This window comes from Salvelinus sp. IW2-2015, linkage group LG16 (genome assembly GCF_002910315.2).
Source record: "Salvelinus sp. IW2-2015 linkage group LG16, ASM291031v2, whole genome shotgun sequence".
NCBI lineage: Eukaryota > Metazoa > Chordata > Actinopteri > Salmoniformes > Salmonidae > Salvelinus > Salvelinus sp. IW2-2015.
In genome coordinates this window covers 29297296-29320245 of record NC_036856.1, presented here as the reverse complement: position 1 = coordinate 29320245, position 22950 = coordinate 29297296, and the positions used below count along the sequence as shown (strand labels likewise).

At 43.4% G+C, this 22950-nt stretch overlaps 1 protein-coding gene across 1 annotated transcript; it reads right to left on the bottom strand.

Moving 5' to 3' along the window:
* Positions 1-10298: 10298 nt before the first annotated feature.
* Positions 10299-21155, bottom strand: LOC111975665 (epoxide hydrolase 4). The gene is made up of 7 exons (XM_024004155.3): positions 20693-21155; positions 19459-19544; positions 15703-15860; positions 14705-14833; positions 13418-13521; positions 12655-12803; positions 10299-11548 (listed from the first exon to the last, which is right to left on the bottom strand). The coding sequence occupies exons 1-7, from the start codon at positions 20933-20935 to the stop codon at positions 11308-11310; spliced, it is 1110 nt and encodes a 369-aa protein (XP_023859923.1). The 5' UTR covers positions 20936-21155; the 3' UTR covers positions 10299-11307.
* Between the last annotated feature and the right edge of the window lie 1795 nt (positions 21156-22950).

The window sequence follows — 22950 nt, the reverse complement described above, 5'->3', positions numbered from 1 at the left end:
ACGGCCTACAGGGAGGAGGTGAGGGCCCTTGGAGTGTGGTGTCAGGAAAACAACCTCACACTCAATGTCAACAAAACAAAAGAGATGATCGTGGACTTCAGGAAACAGCAGAGGGAGCAGCCCCCTATCCACATCGACGGGACAGTAGTGGAGAAGGTGGAAAGTTTTAAGTTCCTCGGCGTACACATCACGGACAAACTGAAATGGTCCACCCACACAGACAGCGTGGTGAAGAAGGCGCAGCAGCGCCTCTTCAACCTCAGGAGGCTGAAGAAATTTGGCTTGTCACCAAAAACTCACAAACTTTTACAGATGCACAATCGAGAGCATCCTGTCGGGCTGTATCACCGCCTGGTACGGCAACTGCTCCGCCCACAACCGTAAGGCTCTCCAGAGGGTAGTGAGGTCTGCACAACGCATCACCGGGGGCAATCTACCTGGCCTCCAGGACACCTACACCACCCGATGTCACAGGAAGGCCAAAAAGATCATCAAGGACAACAACCACCCGAGCCACTGCCTGTTCACCCCGCTATCATCCAGAAGGCGAGGTCAGTACAGGTGCATCAAAGTGGGGACCGAGAGACTGAAAAACAGCTTCTATTTCAAGGCCATCGAACTGTTAAACAGCCATCACTAACATTGACTGGCTGCTGCCAACATACTGACTCATCTCAAGCCACTTTAATAATGAAAAAATTTATGTAATAAATGTATCACTAGCCACTTTAAACAATGCCACTATATAATGTTTACATACCCTATATTACTCATCTCATATGTATATACTGTACTCTATAACATCTAATGCATCTTGCCTATGACGTTCAGCCATAGCTCATTCATATATTTGTATGTACATATTCTTATTAATTCCTTTACACTTGTGTGTATAAGGTAGTTGTTGTGAAATTGTTAGGTTAGATTACTTGTTAGATATTACTGCATGGTCGGAACTAGAAGCACAAGCATTTCGCTACACTCACATTAACATCTGCTAACCATGTGTACGTGACAAATAAAATTTGATTTGATTTGATATACAGTGTTGTAACGATGTACAAATGGTTAAAGTACAAAATGGAAAATAAATAAGCAAAAATATGGGTTGTATTTACAATGGTGTTTGTTCTTCACTGGTTGACCTTTTCTTGTGGCAACAGGTCACAAATATTGCTGCTGTGATGGCACACTGTGGTATTTCACCCAGTAGATATGGGAGTTTATCCAAATCGGGTTTGTTTTCAAGTTCTTTGTGGATCTGTGTAATCTGGGGGGAAATATGTGTCTCTAATATGGTCATACATTGGGCAGGAGGTTAAGAAGTGCAGCTCAGTTTCCACCTCATTTTGTGGGCAGTGTGCACATAGCCTGTCTTCTCTTGAGAGCCAGGTCTGCCTACAGCGGCCATTCTCAATAGCAAGGCTATGCTCACTGTACATAGTCAAAGCTTTCTTTAAGTTTGGGTCAGTCACAGTGGTCAGGTATTCTGCCACTGTGTACTCTCTGTTCAGGGCCAAATAGCATTCTAGTACTCTCTCAATAGACCATAGTAACCAAATGGCCCCCCGGACTATTTGCATTGATTTTACTTTAGTTTATTTAGTAAACTCTATTTTCTTAAAACTGCATTGTTGGTCAAGGGCTTGTAAGTAAGCATTTCACGGTAAGGTTGTATTTGGCGCATGTGACAAATAACATTTGATTTGGTTTGATACTGCTGCTGGTGGTGGTGGTGGTGTCAGATCTACCTCTCGTCTACAGTATTCCTGATGGAGAGTACCACTGGTTCTGAGTCATACCACCCTGATGTTGATATTATACATGGATTGAATAAGCACTAACATGATCACATAATCTCATAATTCCTTTGTTGTTCATAACCAGATTACCCTGTTCTATTGAAAACCTGCATGACAAAATACTGTAATATCCAGAAAGAACATGAGTTTGGCTCCATCTGTCAGAGATTTAACAGTACTCCAACTACAATCCAAGCACCGGTTTAACAGTCATGATGATGGATCTATAGAGAGTCAGATAATCCACAGTGAAACATAAATGACTTGGGTTAAGCAACATTTGATGTGTCTGTAGTGCCATTTATTTATTTAGCCTTTAAAAAATTAAAAAAGTTGTAAAAATTTTTGGGGAGGTATACATGTTTGAGTGATATACAGCTTGCCACAAAAAGCACGCATAAGGAAGATTGGACAGTATCAAATCAAAATAAAATAAAATTGTATTTGTCACATACACATGGTTAGCAGATGTTAATGCGAGTGTTGCGAAATGCTTGTGCTTCTGGTTCCGACAGTGCAGTAATATCTAACAAGTAATCTAACAATTCCCATCAACTACCTAATACACACAAATCTAAAAGGGGTAATTGAGAATATGTACAAAAAATATATGGATGAGCGATGGCCGAGTGGCATTGGCAAGGTGCAATAGATGGTATAAAATACAGTATATACATATGATATGAGTAATGTAAGATATGTAAACATTAATTATTAAAGTGGCATTATTTAAAGTGGCTAGTGATCCATTTGTTAAAGTGACCAGTGATTGGGTCTCCATGTAGGCAGCAGCCTCTCTGAGTTAGTGATGGCTGTTTAGCAGTCTGATGGCCTTGAGATAGAAGCTGTTTTTCAATCTCTCGGTCCCAGCTTTGATGCACCTGTACTGACATCGCCTTCTGGATGATAGCAGGGTGAACAGGCAGTGGCTCAGGTGGTTGTTGTCCTTGATTATATTTTTGGCCTTCCAGTGACATCGGGTGCTGTTGGTGTCCTGAAGGGCAGGTAGTTTGCCCCCGGTGATGTGTTGGGCAGACCGCACCACCCTCTGGAGAGCCCTGCGGTTGCGGGCAGTGCAGTTACCATATCAGGCGGTGATACAGCCCGGCAGGATGCTCTCAATTGTGCATCTGTAAAGGTTTCTGAGGGTTCTAGGTGCCAGGACAAAATTCTTCAGCCTCCTGAGGTTGAAAAGGCGCTGTTGCGCCTTCTTCACCACACTGTCTGTGTGGGTGGACCATTTCAGTTTGTCAGTGATGTGTACACCGAGTAACTTGAAGCTTTCCACCTTCTCCACTGCGGTCCCGTCGATGTGGATAGGGGGTGCTCCCTCTGCTGTTTCCTTTGTTTTGTTGATGTTGGGTGAGAGATTATTTTCCTGGCACCACACTCCCAGGGGCACTGACCTCCTCCCTATAGGTTGTCTCATCATTGTTGGTAATCATGCCTACTACTGTTGTGTCATCTGCAAACTTGATGATGGAGTTGGAGGCGTGCGTGGCCACACAGTCATTGGTGAACAGGGAATACAGGATGGGGCTGAGCACGCATCCTTGTGGGGCCCCAGTGTTGAAGATCAGCGGTGGAGATGTTGCTTTCTGTCTTCACCACCTGGGGGTGGCCCGTCAGGAAGCCCAGGACCCAGTTGCACAGGGTGGGCTTGAGACCCAGGGCCTCAAACTTAATGATGAGCTTGGAGGGTACTATGGGGTTGAATGCTGAGCTATAGTCAATTAACAGCATTCTTACATGGGTATTCCTCTTGTCCAGATGGGATAGGGCAGTGTGCATTGCGATGGCGTTTGCATTGTCTGTGGATCTATTGGGGCAATAAGCAAATTGAAGTGGGTCTAGGGTGTCAGGTAAGGTGGAGGTGATATGATCCTTGACTAGTCTCTCAAAGCACTTCCTGATGCCAGAAGTGAGTCCTGCGGGCCGATTTAGTTTAGTTACCTTTGCTTCCTTGGGTACAGGAACAGTGGTGAACATCTTGAAGTATGTGGGGACAACAGACTTGGATAGGGAGATATTGAATATGTCCATAAACACTCCAGCCAGCTGGTCAGCGCATGCTCTGAGGACGCAGCTAGGTATGCCGTCTGGGCCGGCAGCTTTGCGAGGGTTAACACGCTTAAATGCCTTACTCATGTCAGCCATGGAGAAGGAGAGACCACAAAATAGCGGGCCACATCTGTATTATCCTCAAAGCAGGCGAAGAAGATGTTTACCTGGAAGCAAGACGTCAGGTGTCCGCGGCGTGGCTGGTTTTTCCTTTGTAGTCCGTGATTGTCTTTAGACCTTGCCACATACATCTCATGTCTGAGCCGTTGAATTGTGACTCCACTTTGTCTCTTTACTGACGTTTTGCCTATTTGATTGCCTTACGGAGGGAATAACTACATTATTTGTATTCGGCCATATTCCCAGTCACCTTGCCATGGTTAATTGCAGTGGTTCGCACTTTCAGTTTAGCACGAATGCTGTCATCTATCCACGGGTTCTGGTTAGGGTAGGTTTTAATAGTCACAGAGGGAACAAAATCTCCTATACACTTCCTGATGAACTCAGCCACCATATCAGTGTATTGGTCTATGTTGTTCTCGGACACTGCCCGGAACATATCCCAGTACGCGTGATCAAAACAATCTTGAAGTGTGTATTACGATTGGTCAGACCAGTCCTTAGCACAGGTACCTCCTGTTTGAGTTTCTGCCTATAGGAAGGGAGGAGCAAAATGGAAAATTGTGATCAGATTTGCAGAAGGGAGGGCGGGGGAGGGCCTTGTAAGCATCCCGGAAGAGTAGTAGTGGTCGAGTGTTTTAGCAGCACGAGTGCTACAGTCAATTGGTTGATAGAACTTCAGTAACATTTTTCTCAAATTTACTTTGTTAACTTTAAAATCCTCAGCTACATTAAATATGGCCTCAGGCTATGTGGTTTATAGTTTGCATAAAGTCCAGTGAAGTTCTTTGAGGGCTGTCGTGGTATCGGCTTGAGGGGGAAAAAACAGTGGCTTGCGAAAGTATTCACCCCTCTTGGCATTTTTCCTATTTTGTTGCCTTACAACCTGGAATTAAAATAGATTTTGGGGGGGKTTGTATCATTTGATTTACACAACATGCCTACCACTTAGAAGATGCAAAATATTTTTTAAATGTGAAACAATAAATAAGACAAAAAAACAGAAAACTTGAGTGTGCATAACTATTCACCCCCCCCAGTCAATACTTTGTAGAGCCACATTTTGCAGCAATTACAGCTGCACGTCTCTTGGGGTATGTCTCTATAAGCTTGGCACATCTAGCCATTCTTCAAGGAAAAACTGCTTCAGCTCCTTCAAGTTGGATGGGTTCCGCTGGTTTACAGCAATCTTTAAGTCATACTACAGATTCTCAATTGGATTGAGGTCTGGGCTTTGACTAGGCCATTCCAAGACATTTACATGTTTCCCCTTAAACCACTTGAGTGTTGCTTTAGCAGTATGCTTAGGGTCATTGTCCTGCTGAAAGGTGAACCTCCGTCCCAGTCTCAAATCTCTTGAAGACTGAAACAGGTTTCCCTCAAGAATTCCCTGTATTTAGCACCATCCATCATTCCTTCAATTCTGACCAGTTTCCCAGTCCCTGCCGCTGACAAACATCCCCACAGCATGATGTTGCCACCACCATGCTTCACTGTGGGGATGGTGTTCTCGGGGTGATGGAAGGTGTTGGGTCTGCACCAAAGATAATGTTTTCCTTGTTGGCCAAGAGCTCAATTTTAGTCTCATCTGATCAGAGTACCTTCTTCCATATATTTAGGGAGTCTCCCACATGCCTTTTGGCGAACGCCAAACGTGTTTGTTTATTTTTTTCTTTAAGCAATGGCTTTTTTTTCTATCCCTACTTCCGTATAGCCCAGCTCTGTGGAGTGTATGGCTTAAAGTGGCCCTATGGACAGATACTCAAATCTCCGCTGTGGATCTTTGCAGCTCCTTCAGGGTTATCTTTGGTCTCTTTATTGCCTCTCTGATTAATGCCCTCCTTGCCTGGTCTGTGAGTTTTGGTGGGTGGCCCTCTCTTGGCAGGTTTGTTGTGGTGCCATATTCTTTAAAAAAAATTATAATGGATTTAATGGTGCTCCGTGAGATGTTCAAAGTTTCTGATATTGTTTTAGAACCCAACCCTGATCTGTACTTCTCCACAACTTTGTCCCTGACCTGTTTTGAGAGCTCCTTGGTCTTCATGGTGCCGCTTGCTTGGTGGTGTCCCTTGCTTAGTGGTGTTGCAGACTCTGGGGCCTTTCAGAATATGTGTATATATACTGAGATCATGTGGCAGATCATGTGACACTTAGATTGCACACAGGTGGACTTTATTTAACTAATTATGTGACTTCTGAAGGTAATTGGTTGCACCAGATCTTATTTAGGGGCTTCATAGAAAAGGGGGTGAATACATATGCACGCAACACTTTTCAGTTTAAATTTTTTTGTAACATTTATTGAAAACTAGTAATTTTTTATATTTCACTTCACCAATTTGGACTATTTTGTGTATGTCCATTACATGAAATCCAAATAAAAATAAATTTAAATGACAGGTTGTCATGCAACAAAATAGGAAAAATGCCTAGGGGAGTGAATACTTTTGCAAGGCACTGTATACGGCTGTGACTATAACCTTAGAGAATTATTTTGGGAGATAATACGGTCGACATTTGATTGTGAGGTATTCTAGGTCGGTTGAAAAAAAGACTTCCTGTATGTTATCACAATTACTGTGTACCATGAGTAGTTAATCATGAAACATACCTTCTACTTCCCGGAGGGATATTTATTCCTGTCTGCGCGATGAACTGAGAACCCAACTGGCTGTAAGGACTCAGACAGTATATCCTGAGAGAGCCATGTTTCTGTGAAACAGAGCATGTTACAACCCATGATGTCTCTCTGGAAGGAAATCCTCGCCCTGAGCTCGTCAACTTTATTATACAGAGACTGAACATTAGCGAGTAATATACTCAGAAGCGGTGGGTGGTGTGCGCGCCTCCTGAGTCGGACTAAAAGTCCACTCTGAGTACCTCTTTTCCGTCGGCGGTGTTTTGGAACAGCCTCTGGAATCAGTTCAATTGCCCTGGGGGGTACGAGCTAAGGATCCGATTCGGGAAAGTCATATTGCTGGTCATAATGCTGGTAATGCTGGTAAGTTACTGCCTCTTTGACATCCAAAAGTTCTTCCCGGCTGTATGTATTTACACCAAATAATTCCTGGGCTAATAATGTAAGAAATAACACATAAAATAACAAAATACTGCAAAGTTTCCTAAGAACTAAAAGCACGGAAGCCCTATCCGTCGGCAACATTTTCCACTTTTGCGCATAAAAGCATTTACACTGACATTCCAATTGAGATGGTTTTGGATGAGTTGGACCGCAGAGTGAAGGAAAAGCAGCCAACAAGTGCTCAGCATATGTGTGAACTCCTTCAAGATTGTTGGAAAAGTATTCCGGGTGAAGCTGGTTGAGAGAATGCCAAGAGTGTGCAAAGCTGCATCAAGGCAAAGGGTGGCTACTTTGAAGAATCTCAAATAAAAAATATATTTAGATTTGTTTAATACTTTTTTGGTTACTACATGATTCCATATGTGTTATTTCATAGTTTTGATGTCTTCACTATTATTCTACAGCGTAGAAAATAGTAAAAATAAAGAAAAACCCTTGAATGAGTAGGTGTCTCCAAACGTTTTACTGGTACTGTATATTTCACGATTGTACATTGCACTATCAATTAGTTAGAGGAAGCTTCAAATATCACATTGGGTGCATTCGAGCAGATTACTTTTGTCAAGATGTTGATAAACGTCGGTCATCGCCCTTCAAAGTGTGTTGCATTATGGGTATACAAATGTCTGCAGTTGCTCCTCACCAATTGCAACTTGAAGTTGGAACCAAAGCATTGTGGGAGACTACCTTCTGTTTTTTTGGAAGCAAAAGGCACTACATGCTCACAAATTGTTGATGTCACCACCTATCATTGGTTATTATCAATGCATGTTGACTTTTCTGGGTAGATGATTATTTAGAGCTTAAATACTGTATCCTTACAATGTAATTACATAGGCCTACATTTGATCCAAATGTATAACATAGATAAATAAAATATTCTACTTGTGACAGCATAGCTAATGTATTAATTTAGATGTTACTGTAATGTTGTGTTTGTTTGTTTTTTTGGACAGCAGTGGCTTCTTCCGTGGTGTCCTCCCATGAACACTATTCCTATTTAGTGTTTTACGTATCGTAGACTCGTCAACAGAGATGTTAGCATATTCCATATTTCTGTAAGTCTTTAGCTGACATTGTAGGATTCTTCTTAACCTCATTGAGCATTCTGCGCTGTGCTCTTGCAGTCATCTTTGCAGAACGGCCACACCTAGGGAGAGTAGCAACAGTGCTGAACTTTCTCCATTTATAGACTATTTGTCTTACCGTGGATTGATTGACATCAAGGCTTTTAGAGATACTTCTGTAACCCTTTCCAGCTTTTTGCAAGTCAACAATTCTTAATCTTAGGTCTTCTGAGATCTATTTTGTTCGAGGCATGGTTCACGTCAGGCAATGTATCTTGTGAATAGCAAACTCAAATTTTGTGAGTGTTTTTTATAGGGCAGGCCAGCTCTAACCAACATCTGTACACCACAGTACAGTTTCTGTACAGCACTTTGAGATATCAGCTGATGTAAGAAGGGCTTTATAAATACATTTGATTTGATCTCCAATCTCGTTTCATTGATTGGACTCCATCCAGGTTAGCTGACTCCTGACTCCAATTAGCTTTTGGAGAAGTCATTAGCCTAGGGGTTCACATACTTTTTCCAAACTACACTGTGAATGTTTAAATTATGTATTCAATATAGACAAGAAAAATTCATTTAAGCACACTGTATGTCTATTGTTGTATCTTAGACGATGATCAGATCAAATGTTATGACCAATTCATGCAGTAATCCAAATCATTCCAAAGGGTTCACATACTTTTTCTTGCCACTGTATAGCTTAATTCTTTTCTGTACAGTGAGTGTTTTGTCCTTCATGTGATTAATTAAGTTATGTTCTTCACATGCTTACTGACAAAAGCAACATAAAGGTTGAGAATTAAAGAGATAAACCTACACTACAGGCTGTAATGATGCTGACATGCAATCAATTACCATACAGTAAGAATCTTTGTGGACTCCATTTAATCACATCTGTTACAATTCCATGTTGCACAATAACATAATAATGAGGAAAGTACAAGGGCATGAAGTAATGGAAAACATAGCTTTTCAATATGCTGCAAAAACAYCTATATTTCTCATTCTATGTCTCATTCTATTCACTTACTACCTGGTTATGTTTTGAGATAACCAAACAAAAATACAAAACAAGTCTTGAATGTTAGAAAGAACTTGGGCTGGTATCTAATGTCCTTATCATCAGGATATTCATTCCTTGGACCATGTTGATCATGTTGAGCTTCGTGTATTAGAAGTGGAATTTCGATAGCGTCCACTTAATCGGCAATAACAAAGGCAAATGCCATGTCTGCCTTTGTCGCGTTTCCTTGAAACAGCAGAAGTTGTCTGACTTGCTATCCGTGCATATGTACTCCCCCGAATTTACTTGTGGACTTCCGTCTACAGTCGACTACTTTCGCATTGCCACTCAAACGTGCCCATTAATTTGTCTACTGTATACATGAATTGTGCAAAGTTAGTTCGTTTCAGTCATGTCTTTGGTCACGTTCACGTGGGTCAAATAAAAACACGCTTATGATTGGGTGACAATTGAGCCTCCCACAATGCAGGCGATGGCTGCAGGATGAAATTGTTAAAGAGCAACTGCATAAACTTGCAGTCAAGTGCAGTCAAAACTTCATGACATTTGTTAAGTTCATGCAGTCGCAAGTCGGACAATTGCATTCCCATAACGCAACACACTTTGGAATTTGAAAAAATTGATCCGCTCTAACGTGTCAAATGGCTGTTTTCTAGAGATTCAAATCCGTAATGCATCATGGATAAATAGATCAATCAGTTGCCTACACTGTCGGCTGCAATGTTGAACAAGAAACATTTTAATACCATTTCAATTGAATTTCTTTGCAAGTAACACGATTGCTGTGCCAGGTGACATAGGGAAAATGTACTTTTACCATAAATGCATGAATAGGCGTGAATATAAATGGGTATTAAATGTCGTACTGTGTAGTAAATACTCATATTGCATTCGATTTCTCCAAACAGATAAATAAAACACAGTAAACTATTTTGAACTAGAGGGATTGCCATCTCTAAACCAGCCCAATCTAATTTTAATCATGTTCTGATATAATGACATGGCTGGTTCTGTGACACAGCAGGCATGCAAATTGTCAGGTTGTGTCTGTCATCCATACAGTCAATAGTCTATTCAGTAGGTCAGTTAAAAAGATTGACAATGACTCCCCAGGCTTCACATTATAGTTTATTTGCTTAAAAAATCAAAATGGTGCAGACCTGGCTCAGTGGATTTCAAAATGCAGTGTGTAGTAGGAAGAGATTCAAAAAAGTGTACAATATTGAACCATCACTGTTGTTATATACAGGAATCTCATAATAACAACATTCTCAAATATCTGAGTAAATAATCAAAAAAATACAAAAATAACAATATTTTCTGTAAGACAACGCTACCTGATAGAGGGTCTGCGTTTACGTCCCAAATGACCCCCTATTCCCTGTAAAGTGCACTACTTTTGAAGAGAGCCCTATGGGCCCTGGTCAAAAGCAGTGCACTAAATAGGGAACAAGGTGCCATTTGGGACAAAGCCACGGGTGTGGGACAAGAGGGATCTCAAAGAATTGTGTCCAAAATAGTGAGGAGCAATCCAGTGACACATATAGCAGACAAAAGCCACAGCTCAACCTCAGAAGACATGGCACAATTTTACAACGCCGCAAAACATTATACAACATTACATTTAAAGGCACCAAACACAATACAAACTCACAAGGAGATTTTGCCACACATTTGTAATGTTGTAACCTACAAACTTTAAGGCAGATGTCATGTGCAAAAGAGTACTGAATATGTGTCAAACATACTACTGTACTACTCAGTGTCCTCTCAATAAAATGTGCTTTTTTTCTCTTTCACTTTCTTTTGACATTAAAAAAAATATCTGAAATGTGCAAAGATTTAAAGAATGATTGCATTGTCATTATATTGGTTGGTTTTTCACAGGAATATTCCAGGCTTCTAGTGGTAGAGGTGGCTGGTGGGGACAGAGGGAGGGAGTGAAGGAGGGAAGAGGCCCCGTTCTATGGTAGGGGTGGCTCGTGGGGAGGGAGGGAGGGAGGAGGCCCTGTTTTAGGGTGTCCAAATGGCACCCTATTCTCTATATAGTGCACTGCTTTTGACCAGGACCCGTAGGGCTCTGGTCAGAAGTAAGTCACTGTATAGGAAGAAATTGTGCCATTTGGGATGTAGACCTAGCTAGATTCAGTTCCTGTAGGTTTTGCGGCCCTCTCCCTCTTTGAGGAAGGTCCATATGAGTGTGTTGACGATGTCAGGCTGGTCCTGCTGTAGCCAGTGGCTGGCCCCGGAGATGATGTTGAGTCGGAAGTGATTCCTGATGTAGACACGGCACGCCTCAGCCATCTCCTGCTCCAGGAAGGCATCTCTCTCACTCCACAACAACAACACCGGGGACATGACATCATTCTGGCTGAGTGGGAGGGAACTGTGGAGAGAATATTAATAACAGACCTGAGATGAGTTGCTTAAAACCAATCATATGATGTGCTATACAGATCTGAGATGGGTTGCTTATATGAAACTGGTTACAGTAAACACTCGCGTTCCATCATGATGTAGACGAGTTTAATATTTTTATGTGCTATCCATGTTACCTGTGGAGAAAGCATGATCAGATCTGAAATGGTTTGGGGTCAATTCCATTTCTACTCAGTCAATTATGGAAGTAAACTGAAAATTCAAATTTTCCACATTACAAAGCAACACATCTGAGAACCAGAAAACTGGTTTAATGCAGACTTGATGTCCAGTATTCACGTGGTATCCATGTATGTTACCTGTGTTGTAAACTTGTGGAGAGGCTAATTGAATAATAGATTTATAGAACATGTTTCTCACGCTAATTGATAATGTGTCAGTGACATTCATATTATATAATTCCGAGCAGAATAAAATATGCTGTTCTGTTCTGACAGACACTGGCTGGCTGCTTAAGGAAGAAGAGCAGATGGTGAAGTCAGTCATGCATGTACAGTTCACATGTCAAAAACACATGTACTCTCTGATGCTGTGAGTGAGTGAGTGAGAGAGAGAGAGACACAGAGAGACACAGAGAGACACAGAGAGACACAGAGAGACACAGAGAATGACAGAGTGCCAGAGATTACATTGTATCAACCCGGAATCATCCAGGCTTTCTCTTATTCATTATAGGAGTCAACTTGTCAAAGACAAACAATACAAAAAAACTAACAGAATACATTATTCTAAAGCCCAATTATTTCTCATCATGTAGTCTGATTCCAAGACCTCTGTACTTATTACACAACCACTGAGTTTTCATAAGAGGAACTTATTTTTAATGTGCTGTAGTAGTGCACTTTCATCAAAACAGCATTTACAACACAAGAGGGCGCTAATGATTCACATTATCATAAGGCGCTTGAAGTAATACCGTATCTCAAATGAGGGTACACAATGGTGGTCAGCTACGACATGTTCAATGGGCATGTCATACATAAGTAGGGATGCCCACAGGAGACCAAATACAGAGCTCACTAATTAAGAATTTCATTGGTTCATAATCTTAACCTGAAGACATTCCTGTAGTAGTTGAGGGCCCCGGTGAGGGCCCCTGGCTGGGAGAAGGCGTAGAGATAGGCCTCCATGTCCTCTGCAGTGAGCCATCGACCCTTCCTCCCAATCCCTGTACTACGGCTGGTGAACAGACCCTTCAGTGCCTACAGTACAGAGGGGACAGAAGGACACACTGGGTGAGTGTGTGTGTGTTTCCGGATGTGCTCAAGGTGTGATTTGAACTGGATTGCACACACTGACAAGGTCGCTTATGTCACTGTCACAGTAATACAGGTTGTATGAGGCTCTATAAATGCCATGACGGTTGTGTTGACTACTGTGAGATGACCTACACTCAACTGAAAAGGACTTAGGCATAACATCATGGATGACAACCGTCTCTCTCCACTACAGTATATATTGGAACAAAATGCATATGGGAATGCATTGCTTTTTTGAGACATGATCAATTTGATTGCCTTCTTGTAACATAGTTACCCATTATTCATTGATATTCATGATAGCTAAAAAATAAATAACATGCCTGCCTGTCAATAACAAAAAAGCCAACATATTTTTGCTCCATTTACCATTCAATGATAGATTGCCTGCAACTACTACACTCTATAAATTGTCGCCATACAGACTCTTTGAGGCACAACCATCACAACAAGAATCCCCTTCCCTTCGACATACACACAAAGGCAACTTCCTGTTGCCTGGAACAGTTCTGTATTTTTCACCTTGAGGTCACTCAAACACATGCGACATGCTTCACCTTGAAATCATTGATGGAGAGCATGAGCTCTGGGAAGCGAGGCAGCTGGAAGAAGAAGAAGTAGCTGGACTTGAGCAGCTGACTGGGATGACGCAGGGCATAATCTAGAAACATGGAGGAAAGAGGAGAGAAGACAGAGGGAGAGAAGGGGAGGAGAGGGAGGTAGGGAGAGGAGAGGAGAGAAAAGAGGAGAGGAGAGAAAAGAGGACAGGAGAGGAGAGGATAGGAGAGAGGAGAGAACAGAGGAAAGAAAAGAGGACAGGAGAGGAGAGGATAGGAGAGAGGAGAGAACAGAGGAAAGAAAAGAGGAGAGGGAGAGAGGAGAGGGAGAGAGGAGGGAGGGAGAGACAGGAGAGGAGAAGAGGATATGAGAGAAAAGAGGAGCGGGTGTGAGGGAAAAGAGGAAAATAAGACAAAAAAGAGAGGATGAGAAAAAGTTCCAAAATAAACACTTGCATACCACTTAGAATACATGCCCAAAACATTGCTTCATTCTAAGTGGCATGCAAGTATGGATGTTAAGCAAGAGACGAATCCAGCGTAGTGCAGTTGCTAGGGAGAGAGAGGCTGTGGATGTCTGCCAGTGACCTCCCCTCTATCCTCTCCTCTCATTTCCGCTCCTCCAGCCCAGTCTAGCCAGCTGCTCCAGCTCCATATTAAAGCACTACTGTATAATTACCTCCTCCATCTTCCCCTCAATGAAGGACTACCATTGAGGGGAACTACCAGATGGATGCAGAAAACACTGCATGGGGGTAATAATACATACCTCACAATTAAAGATGGTAATCTCTAATTAGCACAAGGAGGAAGAGGAGGTTTCTCTCACATCCGATTGATTTAATAATTGTATATTTGTGACATACAGTAGGCTGTTTCATCTGTTGTTCATCTAAGGATGGTGATGGTGATGACGTACCAGTTAACACAGAGGGATGGGGGCAGTTCAGGACAATGACGTTCCAGGGACTAGTCGATTGGTGTATTCAGTCCACAGTGTATTCACCAATGTAGTCCCTATCATTTTATGCTAAACTAATTTACTTTGCAAAACTGAAACTTGAAAGCAGAGGGAAGTTAGGATGTTGCCAGTGAAGACAGAGGAGTGGTGGCAGTTTAGGACATACCACTGAAGACAGATGGATGGGGACAGTTTAGGACATACCACTGAAGACAGATGGATGGGGGCAGTTTAGGACATACCACTGAAGACAGATGGATGGGGGCAGTTTAGTACATTAGGACATACCACTGAAGACAGATGGATGGGGGCCATTTAGGACATACCACTGAAGACAGATGGATGGGGGCAGTTTAGGACGATGAGTTTGGTGACCATCTCGGGGTAGTGGATGGCGAACAGCCAGGCGATGGTTCCTCCCCAATCATGGCCGACCAGGTGACATCTGTTGTAACCTGAGGAGAGATGGAGTAAAGTATGAGTGTGTGTGTGTGTATTTGTCCAGCACCATTCATTCACCTTCTTGGAGTTGAGTCTCCTTGCCAAGATACAGTACCTCGTGAAGTAGAACAATCTTCTTACAGTGTGCAATGTGAACAATGTGATGCCTGATTATTCAGCTTATTAGTCATCTTCTTAGTCAGCTTATAGGGAACAACTGAGCCAGTCTGGTGTACAAGTGCGACAGAGGATGTTTTGGGCAGGAGTCTGGCATGATGAATATAATATGACCACAGCTCATCTTGTTTGTTTAAAAAAGGTCAATATTTTGCCTGCAAAGAAAATAATTGTCAGTTGTACTGCTATTTGAAATATCAGTCTGACACAAGGTGAGGGATACTGGTGTTACACAGACACAGAGGACCCCAGGTCTGAGTGGATGCTTCCTGTTTCACTGAGTGATAGAGAGCATGCTCCGTGCTGCCTGCTGCCAGCCTGCTGCCAGGCTGGGGGCTCTGTAGTTAGTGTGTATCAGCACGACAACCCATGGTCAGTCACCGTGAGTCAGAGTAAGCCTGTCATGTCCTGCTGTGTTGTAGGCCCACAGAGTGTTCACAGGCTGTCCAGTCCACACAGTATTACAACGAGAAACAAGTTTAACTTTGACTCAGCTCAGGACACCAGGCTGTGTCACCCTTTCTCTTTGTTCCCATGGAGTGATGTTTCATAATATGGGTAGTCATGGTCCCTAAAGTGTCTATCCCTGAATCAGAGTGGGCATGTTTTGTTTCATCTTCCATCATATATACATCTGTCTCCGTGTGTATTTCTGCATAAACATGGATGTAAAACACAGAAAAAAGACATGGTTGTACACTCTTACCTAGGTATTCCACAATGTCCTTGACGTCTGTGACCAGGTAATCAAAGCGGTAGCTCTCTGTGGATGACGGCAAGTCGGACTCCCCGTAGCCTCGCATGTCAATGGCCACCACACGGAACTCACTCTTAAACTCACGCAGCTGGTGGCGCCAAGAAAACCTGGGGGCAGGTGGACAGAGAGAGAAAGAGAGAGAGTGAGGGGGAGACATTGAAAGAGAGAGGGAGGGCGAGAGACGGACCGAGACAGAGAGAGAGACACAAGAACCATCTTAGTCTTGGTGAGAGGAGAAAATCACACAAGACAGTACTTCATTATTAAACCCCATCTCCACTACGGCAATCAGTAGAGGACATTCAGCATAGTGCACACTGCTGAAAAACCACAAACTTCTACCTAGGCATATATTCTTCTATAAAAACGCTGTGTGTTTCTCTCTTGAATGTACCTACAAAGTTGCTGTATCTTAAACTGCATTATTTCTACTGGCACTCGGCTTCCCTTCTTCCCTTCCAAACGGAGTGAAGGTCACCTTTGTAAACTCAGCAAAAAAATAAACGTCCTCTCACTGTCAACTGCATAAAAATGTGTATGAACATGACAAGATTAAACAACTGAGACAAACTGAACAAGTTCCACCGACATGTGACTAGCAGAAATTGAATAATGTGTCCCTGAACAAGGGRGGGGGGTCAAAATCAAAAGTAACAGTCAGTATCTGGTGTGGCCACCAGCTGCATTAAGTACTGCAGTGCATCTCCTCCTCATGGACTGCACCAGATTTGCCAGTTCTTGCTGTGAGATGTTACCCCACTCTTCCACCAAGGCACCTGCAAGTTCCTGGACATTTCTGGGGGGAATGGCCCTAGCCCTCACCCTCCAATCCAACAGGTCCCAGACGTGCTCAATGGGATCCGGGCTCTTCGCTGGCCATGGCAGAACACTGACATTCCCATCTTGCAGGAAATCACACACAGAACGAGTAGTATGGCTGGTGCCATTGTCATGCTGGAGGGTCATGTCAGGATGAGCCTGCAGGAAGGGTACCACATGAGGGAGGAGGATGTCTTCCCTGTAACGCACAGCGTTGAGATTACCTGCAATGACAACAAGCTCAGTCCGATGATGCTGTGACACACCGCCCCAGACCATGACGGACCCTCCACCTCCAAATCGATCCCGCTCCAGAGTACAGACCTCGGTGTAACGCTCATTCCTCCGACGATAAACGCGAATCTGACTATCACCCCTGGTGAGACAAAACGGCTACTCGTCAGTGAAGAGCACTTTTGCCAATCCTGTCTGGTCCAGCGACGGTGGGTTTGTGTCCATAGGTGACGTTGTTGCCGGTGATGTCTGGTGAGGACCTGCCTTACAACAGGCCTAAAAGCCCTCAGTCCAGCCTCTCTCAGCCTATTGCGGACAGTCTGAGCACTGATGGAGGGATTGCGCGTTCCTGGTGTAACTCGGGCAGTTGTTGTTGCCATCCTATACCTGTCCCGCAGGTGTGATGTTCAGATGTACCGATCCTGTGCAGGTGTTGTTACATGTGGTCTGCCACTGCAAGGACAATCTACTGTCCATCCTTTCTCCCTGTAGCGCTGTCTTAGGCATCTCGCAGTAAGGACAATGCAATTTATTGTCCTGGCCACATTTGCAGTCCTTATGAATCCTTGCAGCATACCTAAGGCACGTTCACACAGATGAGCAGGGACCCTGGGCATCTTTCTTTTGGTGTTTTTCCAGAGTCAGTAGATAGGATGCTGAAGAGGCCTAAGTTTTCAGAACTGTGACCTTAATTGCCTACCATCTGTAAGCTGTTAGTGTCTTAATGACCATTCCACAGGTGCATGTTCATTAATTGTTTATGGTTCATTGAACAAGCATGGGGAAGTGTTTAAACCCTTTATAAATGAAGATCTGTGAAGTTATATGGATTTTTACGAATTATCTTTGAAAGACAGGRTCCTGAAAAAGGGACGTTTCTTTTCTTGCTGAGTTTTTAATATATGAGATGTTCTTTTCCCCAATTCTAATCCGCTCAATCAACATAGTGGAGAGCAAAAGCTCTCTAATTGAAGATCGTCTCTGCTGTGGATCTATCTTCTGTGGACTGGAGGCTGAGGCTCCTCAGAGCTCAAAGCCCCACAGAGGAGCACAAGGTCTGACTGGGGTTCTGTTGAGTCAGAATAAGAGATGGGCCCTGGTCAAAAGTAGTGCACTACAGGGAATACGGTGCCATTTGGGAAACAGGTCTGGAGCAGAGAAACCCAACATCTTAGAATATAGATGAGGTTTAAAATAACACAGGCACTTCCAGTTCCTTCACAGCCCCCCAATCACCCACACACCAAGCCTCTCTCTATTCTGAGTGATAAGGGAAACTTGGGTTTAGCACTTTTTAAACACTGAATTAAGTGGGAGAAGAATCTGTCCGTCCAGCTAGCACGGCAGAGAGAGACGCTACGTCCCAAATGGCACACTAATCCTATAAATGCACTGCTTTTGACCAGGACCCAAATGGCTCTGGTCAAAAGTAGTGCACTATATACAGAATAGGGTGCCATTTGGGACACATTCAGAGTTCATCATGGATTCCTGTGCAGTAGATGGGCAGTGAGGCGGAATAGACCCAAGAAGACCCGTTAATTAAGCCCGGTCCTGTCCTTTCTGCTGCTCTGTGAGTTCCCTGAGATATGGACTAGCTTACAGCACTTGACAACCTCTTAATTTAGCCCCATTCCAGAGGTCGACCTCACTACTAGACTCCATATAATTTTTTATGAAACATGGTGGAAAGAGGAACAAGGAACTTTAGAGCCTTAGCTTTCCTAATAAGCAATAAAGTCTAATAGGAATGTTGTAATTGAAGAATCACATAGTATGAAGATCCCAACTGAGATATGGTCTTTTGATGCAGAAGTAATGTACAGCAGAGCGTTGGTTACATGACACAGTACTGTTGTGTGGGATCGATACAGTAGTTATGGGATTGGTGGTTTTTCTTGTTGTTGGTATTATTATTACCCCTTTTTCGTGATATCCAATTGGTAGTTACAGTCTTGTCCCATTGCTGCAACTCCAGTAAGGACTCAGGAGAGGCGAAGGTCGAGAGCCGTGCGTCCTACGAAACACGACCCCGCCAAGTCGCACTGATTCTTGACACAGTACAAGAAACACAGTACAGCTGGCGACCGAAGTCAGCATGCATGCGCCTGGCTGCCACAAGGATGCGCTAGAGCCCAATGGGACAAGGACATCCCAGCCGGCCAAACCCTCCCCTAACCTGGACGACGCTGTGCCAATTGTGCACCCGCTGGGACATGGGTCTCCCAGTCGCAGTCATCTGCGACACAGCCCAGGATCGAACCCGGATCTGTAGTGACGCCTCTAGCACTGCGATGCAGTGCCTTAAACTGCTGCGCCACTCGGGAGGCCCCGGGGTCAGTGTTTCATGGGGGTCCTGGTTAGTTAGTTTGCAAAGGAGCTCCTTTCCAAAATGCTTTCTCAGCATAAAAACACAAGAACAAACAAAAAATGACCTGGCCAGGCAATACCAATACATTAGTTGAGTCTCTATGGGCCTGTTTCCTGGACACAGATTAAGCCTAGTCCTTGACTAAAAAGCAAGATAAATTGAGAATTTCAATTGAAAGTGCCTTTCAGTCCAGAACTAGGCTTAATCTGTGTCCGGGTTGAAACACCAGCCCTTTGTGTGTGTATAATGTGCAGACGCACTGTGTAGTCTAGATGTCTTACCAGAACTCTGGGAAGCCATGCAAAAACAGCATGAGCGGTTTCCCTCTCTCTCCAGCAGCGACATAGTGAAACCTCAGACCAGACTCCTGAGAATAAAGACGGAGACGGAAGACAGATCAGTCAGTCACCAGGGACACACTGTTATATGTCAACACTTCCCTGATCACTATCACGTGGGCTCTTACTGTCTGCTGGTCTCTGGCTGTGTCCCAAATGACACTCTATTCCCTATATAGTGCACTAATATGGGCTCTGGTCGAAAGTAGTGCACTACATAGGGAATAGGATGCCATTTGGGACGTAGTGCTCTCTGTGACATGCAACTCTCATCCTCCAACATTGCTGTGTGCTTTATGGCGCTGTAAAGCAGGGATAGAACAGGGATAGAGCAGGGCCATCCCATAAACTCAGCCCTGGCCTGCCTTCTGTCTGGTCATTCCAGTATGATGCATTCTTTATATTATGAAATCAATCTGTCACTAACATTTGTAGCCAATTCTATTCAAATTATTGTGAATTCATGTTGCAATGGTATGTAGAATAGGTTGTTCTTATGGTCTACCTGTTGAGTAAAGTGTGGATAATATGCATGGACTACCTACTTTATCTAATTTCTGATTTAAGAACATTGTCTAGCTCAAGCGTTTTCTGGCCAAATGTAGCTACTTACTGGCACAAAGTTAAATCGCACAGGTTACTTAGGATGTCAAATAATATAGGGGATTATTCTTACAACTGAACTGCCACATTGTTATTGCGAGCATGCGTTCATGCTATGTGAATCCTATAAGGAATAATGTGTTGCTAAATAAACATTTAAACGAAAAATACAAATGAAATGTGAATCTACAGTTTATAGTACCATTAATCTTGGTACTCGAATGAAATCGTGACATTGGTCACGAATTGCTATTGCTGCTGCTATAGGGGACTGTCCGTTCAGCACTACCTACCTCTGAGGGGTGAGCGCATATACAGAGACAGTAGCTTGGAATAATAACAGAAGCCTACACTGCAAATATATCTGCATATGGCGTTTCGCTGAAATTCCCCAAAAATAAAACAGATGCCCCACGATTTGCACGTACCCCGCAGGCCTTTTCGAATTAATTTCAATTCTACAAGYAAACTAGGCACATACGGAATTACCTAAAGAGACCTCTCACGCACACAAAAGGCTATTTCCCAATCTCAAATAGGCTCCCTCTCACGTGCAATGTAAAGTGTACCATACCTTTATTCTAACGTAACAGTGGGTTCCCAAGGACGTGTCATTCAAGCAAGCAGGGGGAGTTTCGCGAATTCCCCACTGAAAGGTGGCTGACGGCCTTAAAATGATGCTCCACCAAAGTTTCAGCAGCGCTACGGCAGTGCAGAGGGCACAATAACCGTATATCAACGACCAATACCCTAAAACTCGGATCTTCAGCGTGAGTCTGATTGTAAACAGAAGCAAGTTGTTGAGCACTCTCGCCATCTTTACATTACTCAGAAAAACAACGCAGATCACGTCACCTACCTATTGATATATTATTTTGTTAATTATCTTGAAATATCACTCATCGTTATCCGGTAGCTCCGCTAACAGCGCATCTGCTTGTCCTGTAGGTCTGCCGCTGTACTAGGGAGGATCCCTGAATTAAATGTTCAAGAGGGGAGCAGTACGTCAGAACTCACGCGTGCGTGTGATGACAGCAGATAGGATGTTTAGTTTGAGGTGGGTGTTTAACGGTTCTATTCTTTTAATCTAAAAGCTTAGAAATGAATCAGAGAAAAATATGAGACGCCACGTCACCTCCAAAACAGATTCGTTTCTGAAACCCTTTCCACGTGTTTAGACTGTAAAATAAGAGAGGTGAATGAGCAAGTGCCCGACCCAGACTGATCTAGGGCCATGATTGAGAGACCTAGAGCTCTCTGGGATTAAAGGTGAATGACAGTTAATGCCTCAAGGGAAGAAAATGGTGATCTGACTCCTAGGGCTGTAATCCACTGCTCAATCCAAGGGTGATGGATGCTGATATGGGAAGTATGAATGTAAAAAAGTTAATGTTCAGGACTGACTCTCAGTGAGTGTATAGCTATTATTGCAGTATACTGGCATGCAGTTTGAAAATTGATAAGAATAATACTAAATTGAGGCATTGTGCATCCAGCTTGTCTTGTCAAATCTCAGTCACTGAACAAATGCAAGTGTGTAGATCTGAATGTGCACTCTGTTTTCAAGTATTGTGTCATCTTTTTATTGTAATGAAGACTTTCTGGATATCCTCCTTGGACTGGCTGATCATTAGTGCTTGACTTGGGCAGGAGCTCACCGGAACAGCAGCTAATGGGGATCTCTAATATATACAAATACAAGTACCGGCACCTAAAATGTTATATTGCTTGAGTTCCTACACATCTTATAAAATATTAGCTTAAAATTATTGTGAAGTTCCTGCACTTAAATATAAACAGTACCGACACCCAAAATTAGTACCGGAACCTATTTCAGTCCAAGTCAAGCACTTCTATAAACCATCGTCATCATCCATTAATCAAATCAAACTGTCACATGCACTTCACATGTGTAGACCTTACCGTGAATTGCTTACTTACAAGCCCTTAACCAACAGTGCAGTTCAAGAAAGAGTTAGGAAAATATTTACCAAATAAACTAAAGTAAAAATTATTTAAAAAGTAACACTAGAATAACAATAACTAGGCTATATACAGGGGGTACCGGTTAGTCGAGGTAATTTGTACATGTAGGTAGGGGTGGTGTGAATATGCATAGATAATAAACATTGAGTAGCAGCAGAGTAARAAAACAAATGCAGGGGTGGGGTGTGTCAATGTAAATAATCCGGTGGCCATTTGATTAATTGTTCAGCAGTCTTATGGCTTGGGGGTAGAAGCTGTTAAGGAGCCTTTTGGACCTAGACTGTACCGCTTACTGTGCGGTAGCAGAGAAAAGTCAATGACTTGGGTGACTGGAGTCTTTGACAATTGTTTGGGCTTTCCTCTGACACCACCTAGTATATAGGTCCTGGACGGCAGGAAGCTTGGCCCCAGTGATGTACTGGGCCCTATGCACTTCCCTCTGTAGGGCCTTACGGTCAGATGCCGAGCAGCTACTATACCAGGTGGTGGTGCAGCTGTAGAACATTTTGAGGATCTGGGGACCCATGACAAATATTTTCAGTCTCCTGAGGGGGTAAAGGTGTTGTCGTACCCTCTTCATGACTGTCTTGGTGTGTTTGGACCATGACAGTTCGTTGGTGATGTGGACACCAAGGAACTTAACTCTCGACCTGCTCCACTACAGCCCTGTCGTGTTGTCAGCAAACTTAATGCTGTTGGAGTCGTGTTTGGCCACGCAGTCATGGGTGAACAGGGAGTACAGGAGGGGACTAAGCACACACGCCTGAGGCGCACCCAGCGTTGAGGATCAGCGTAGCAGACATGTTGTTGCCTACCCTTACCACCTGGGGGTGGCCCGTCAGGAAG

Excerpts from the sequence above, each read along its gene's own strand:
- LOC111975665 (XM_024004155.3), bottom strand. The coding sequence starts at position 20,935 with ATGGCGAGAGTGCTCAACAACTTGCTTCTGTTTACAATCAGACTCACG. Across the intron at positions 15,861-19,458 it reads CATGGCTTCCCAGAGTTCTG|GTTTTCTTGGCGCCACCAGC; the intron begins GTAAGACATCTA and ends ACCTGCCCCCAG. Across the intron at positions 12,804-13,417 it reads TCTCCATCAATGATTTCAAG|GCACTGAAGGGTCTGTTCAC; the intron begins GTGAAGCATGTC and ends TCTGTACTGTAG.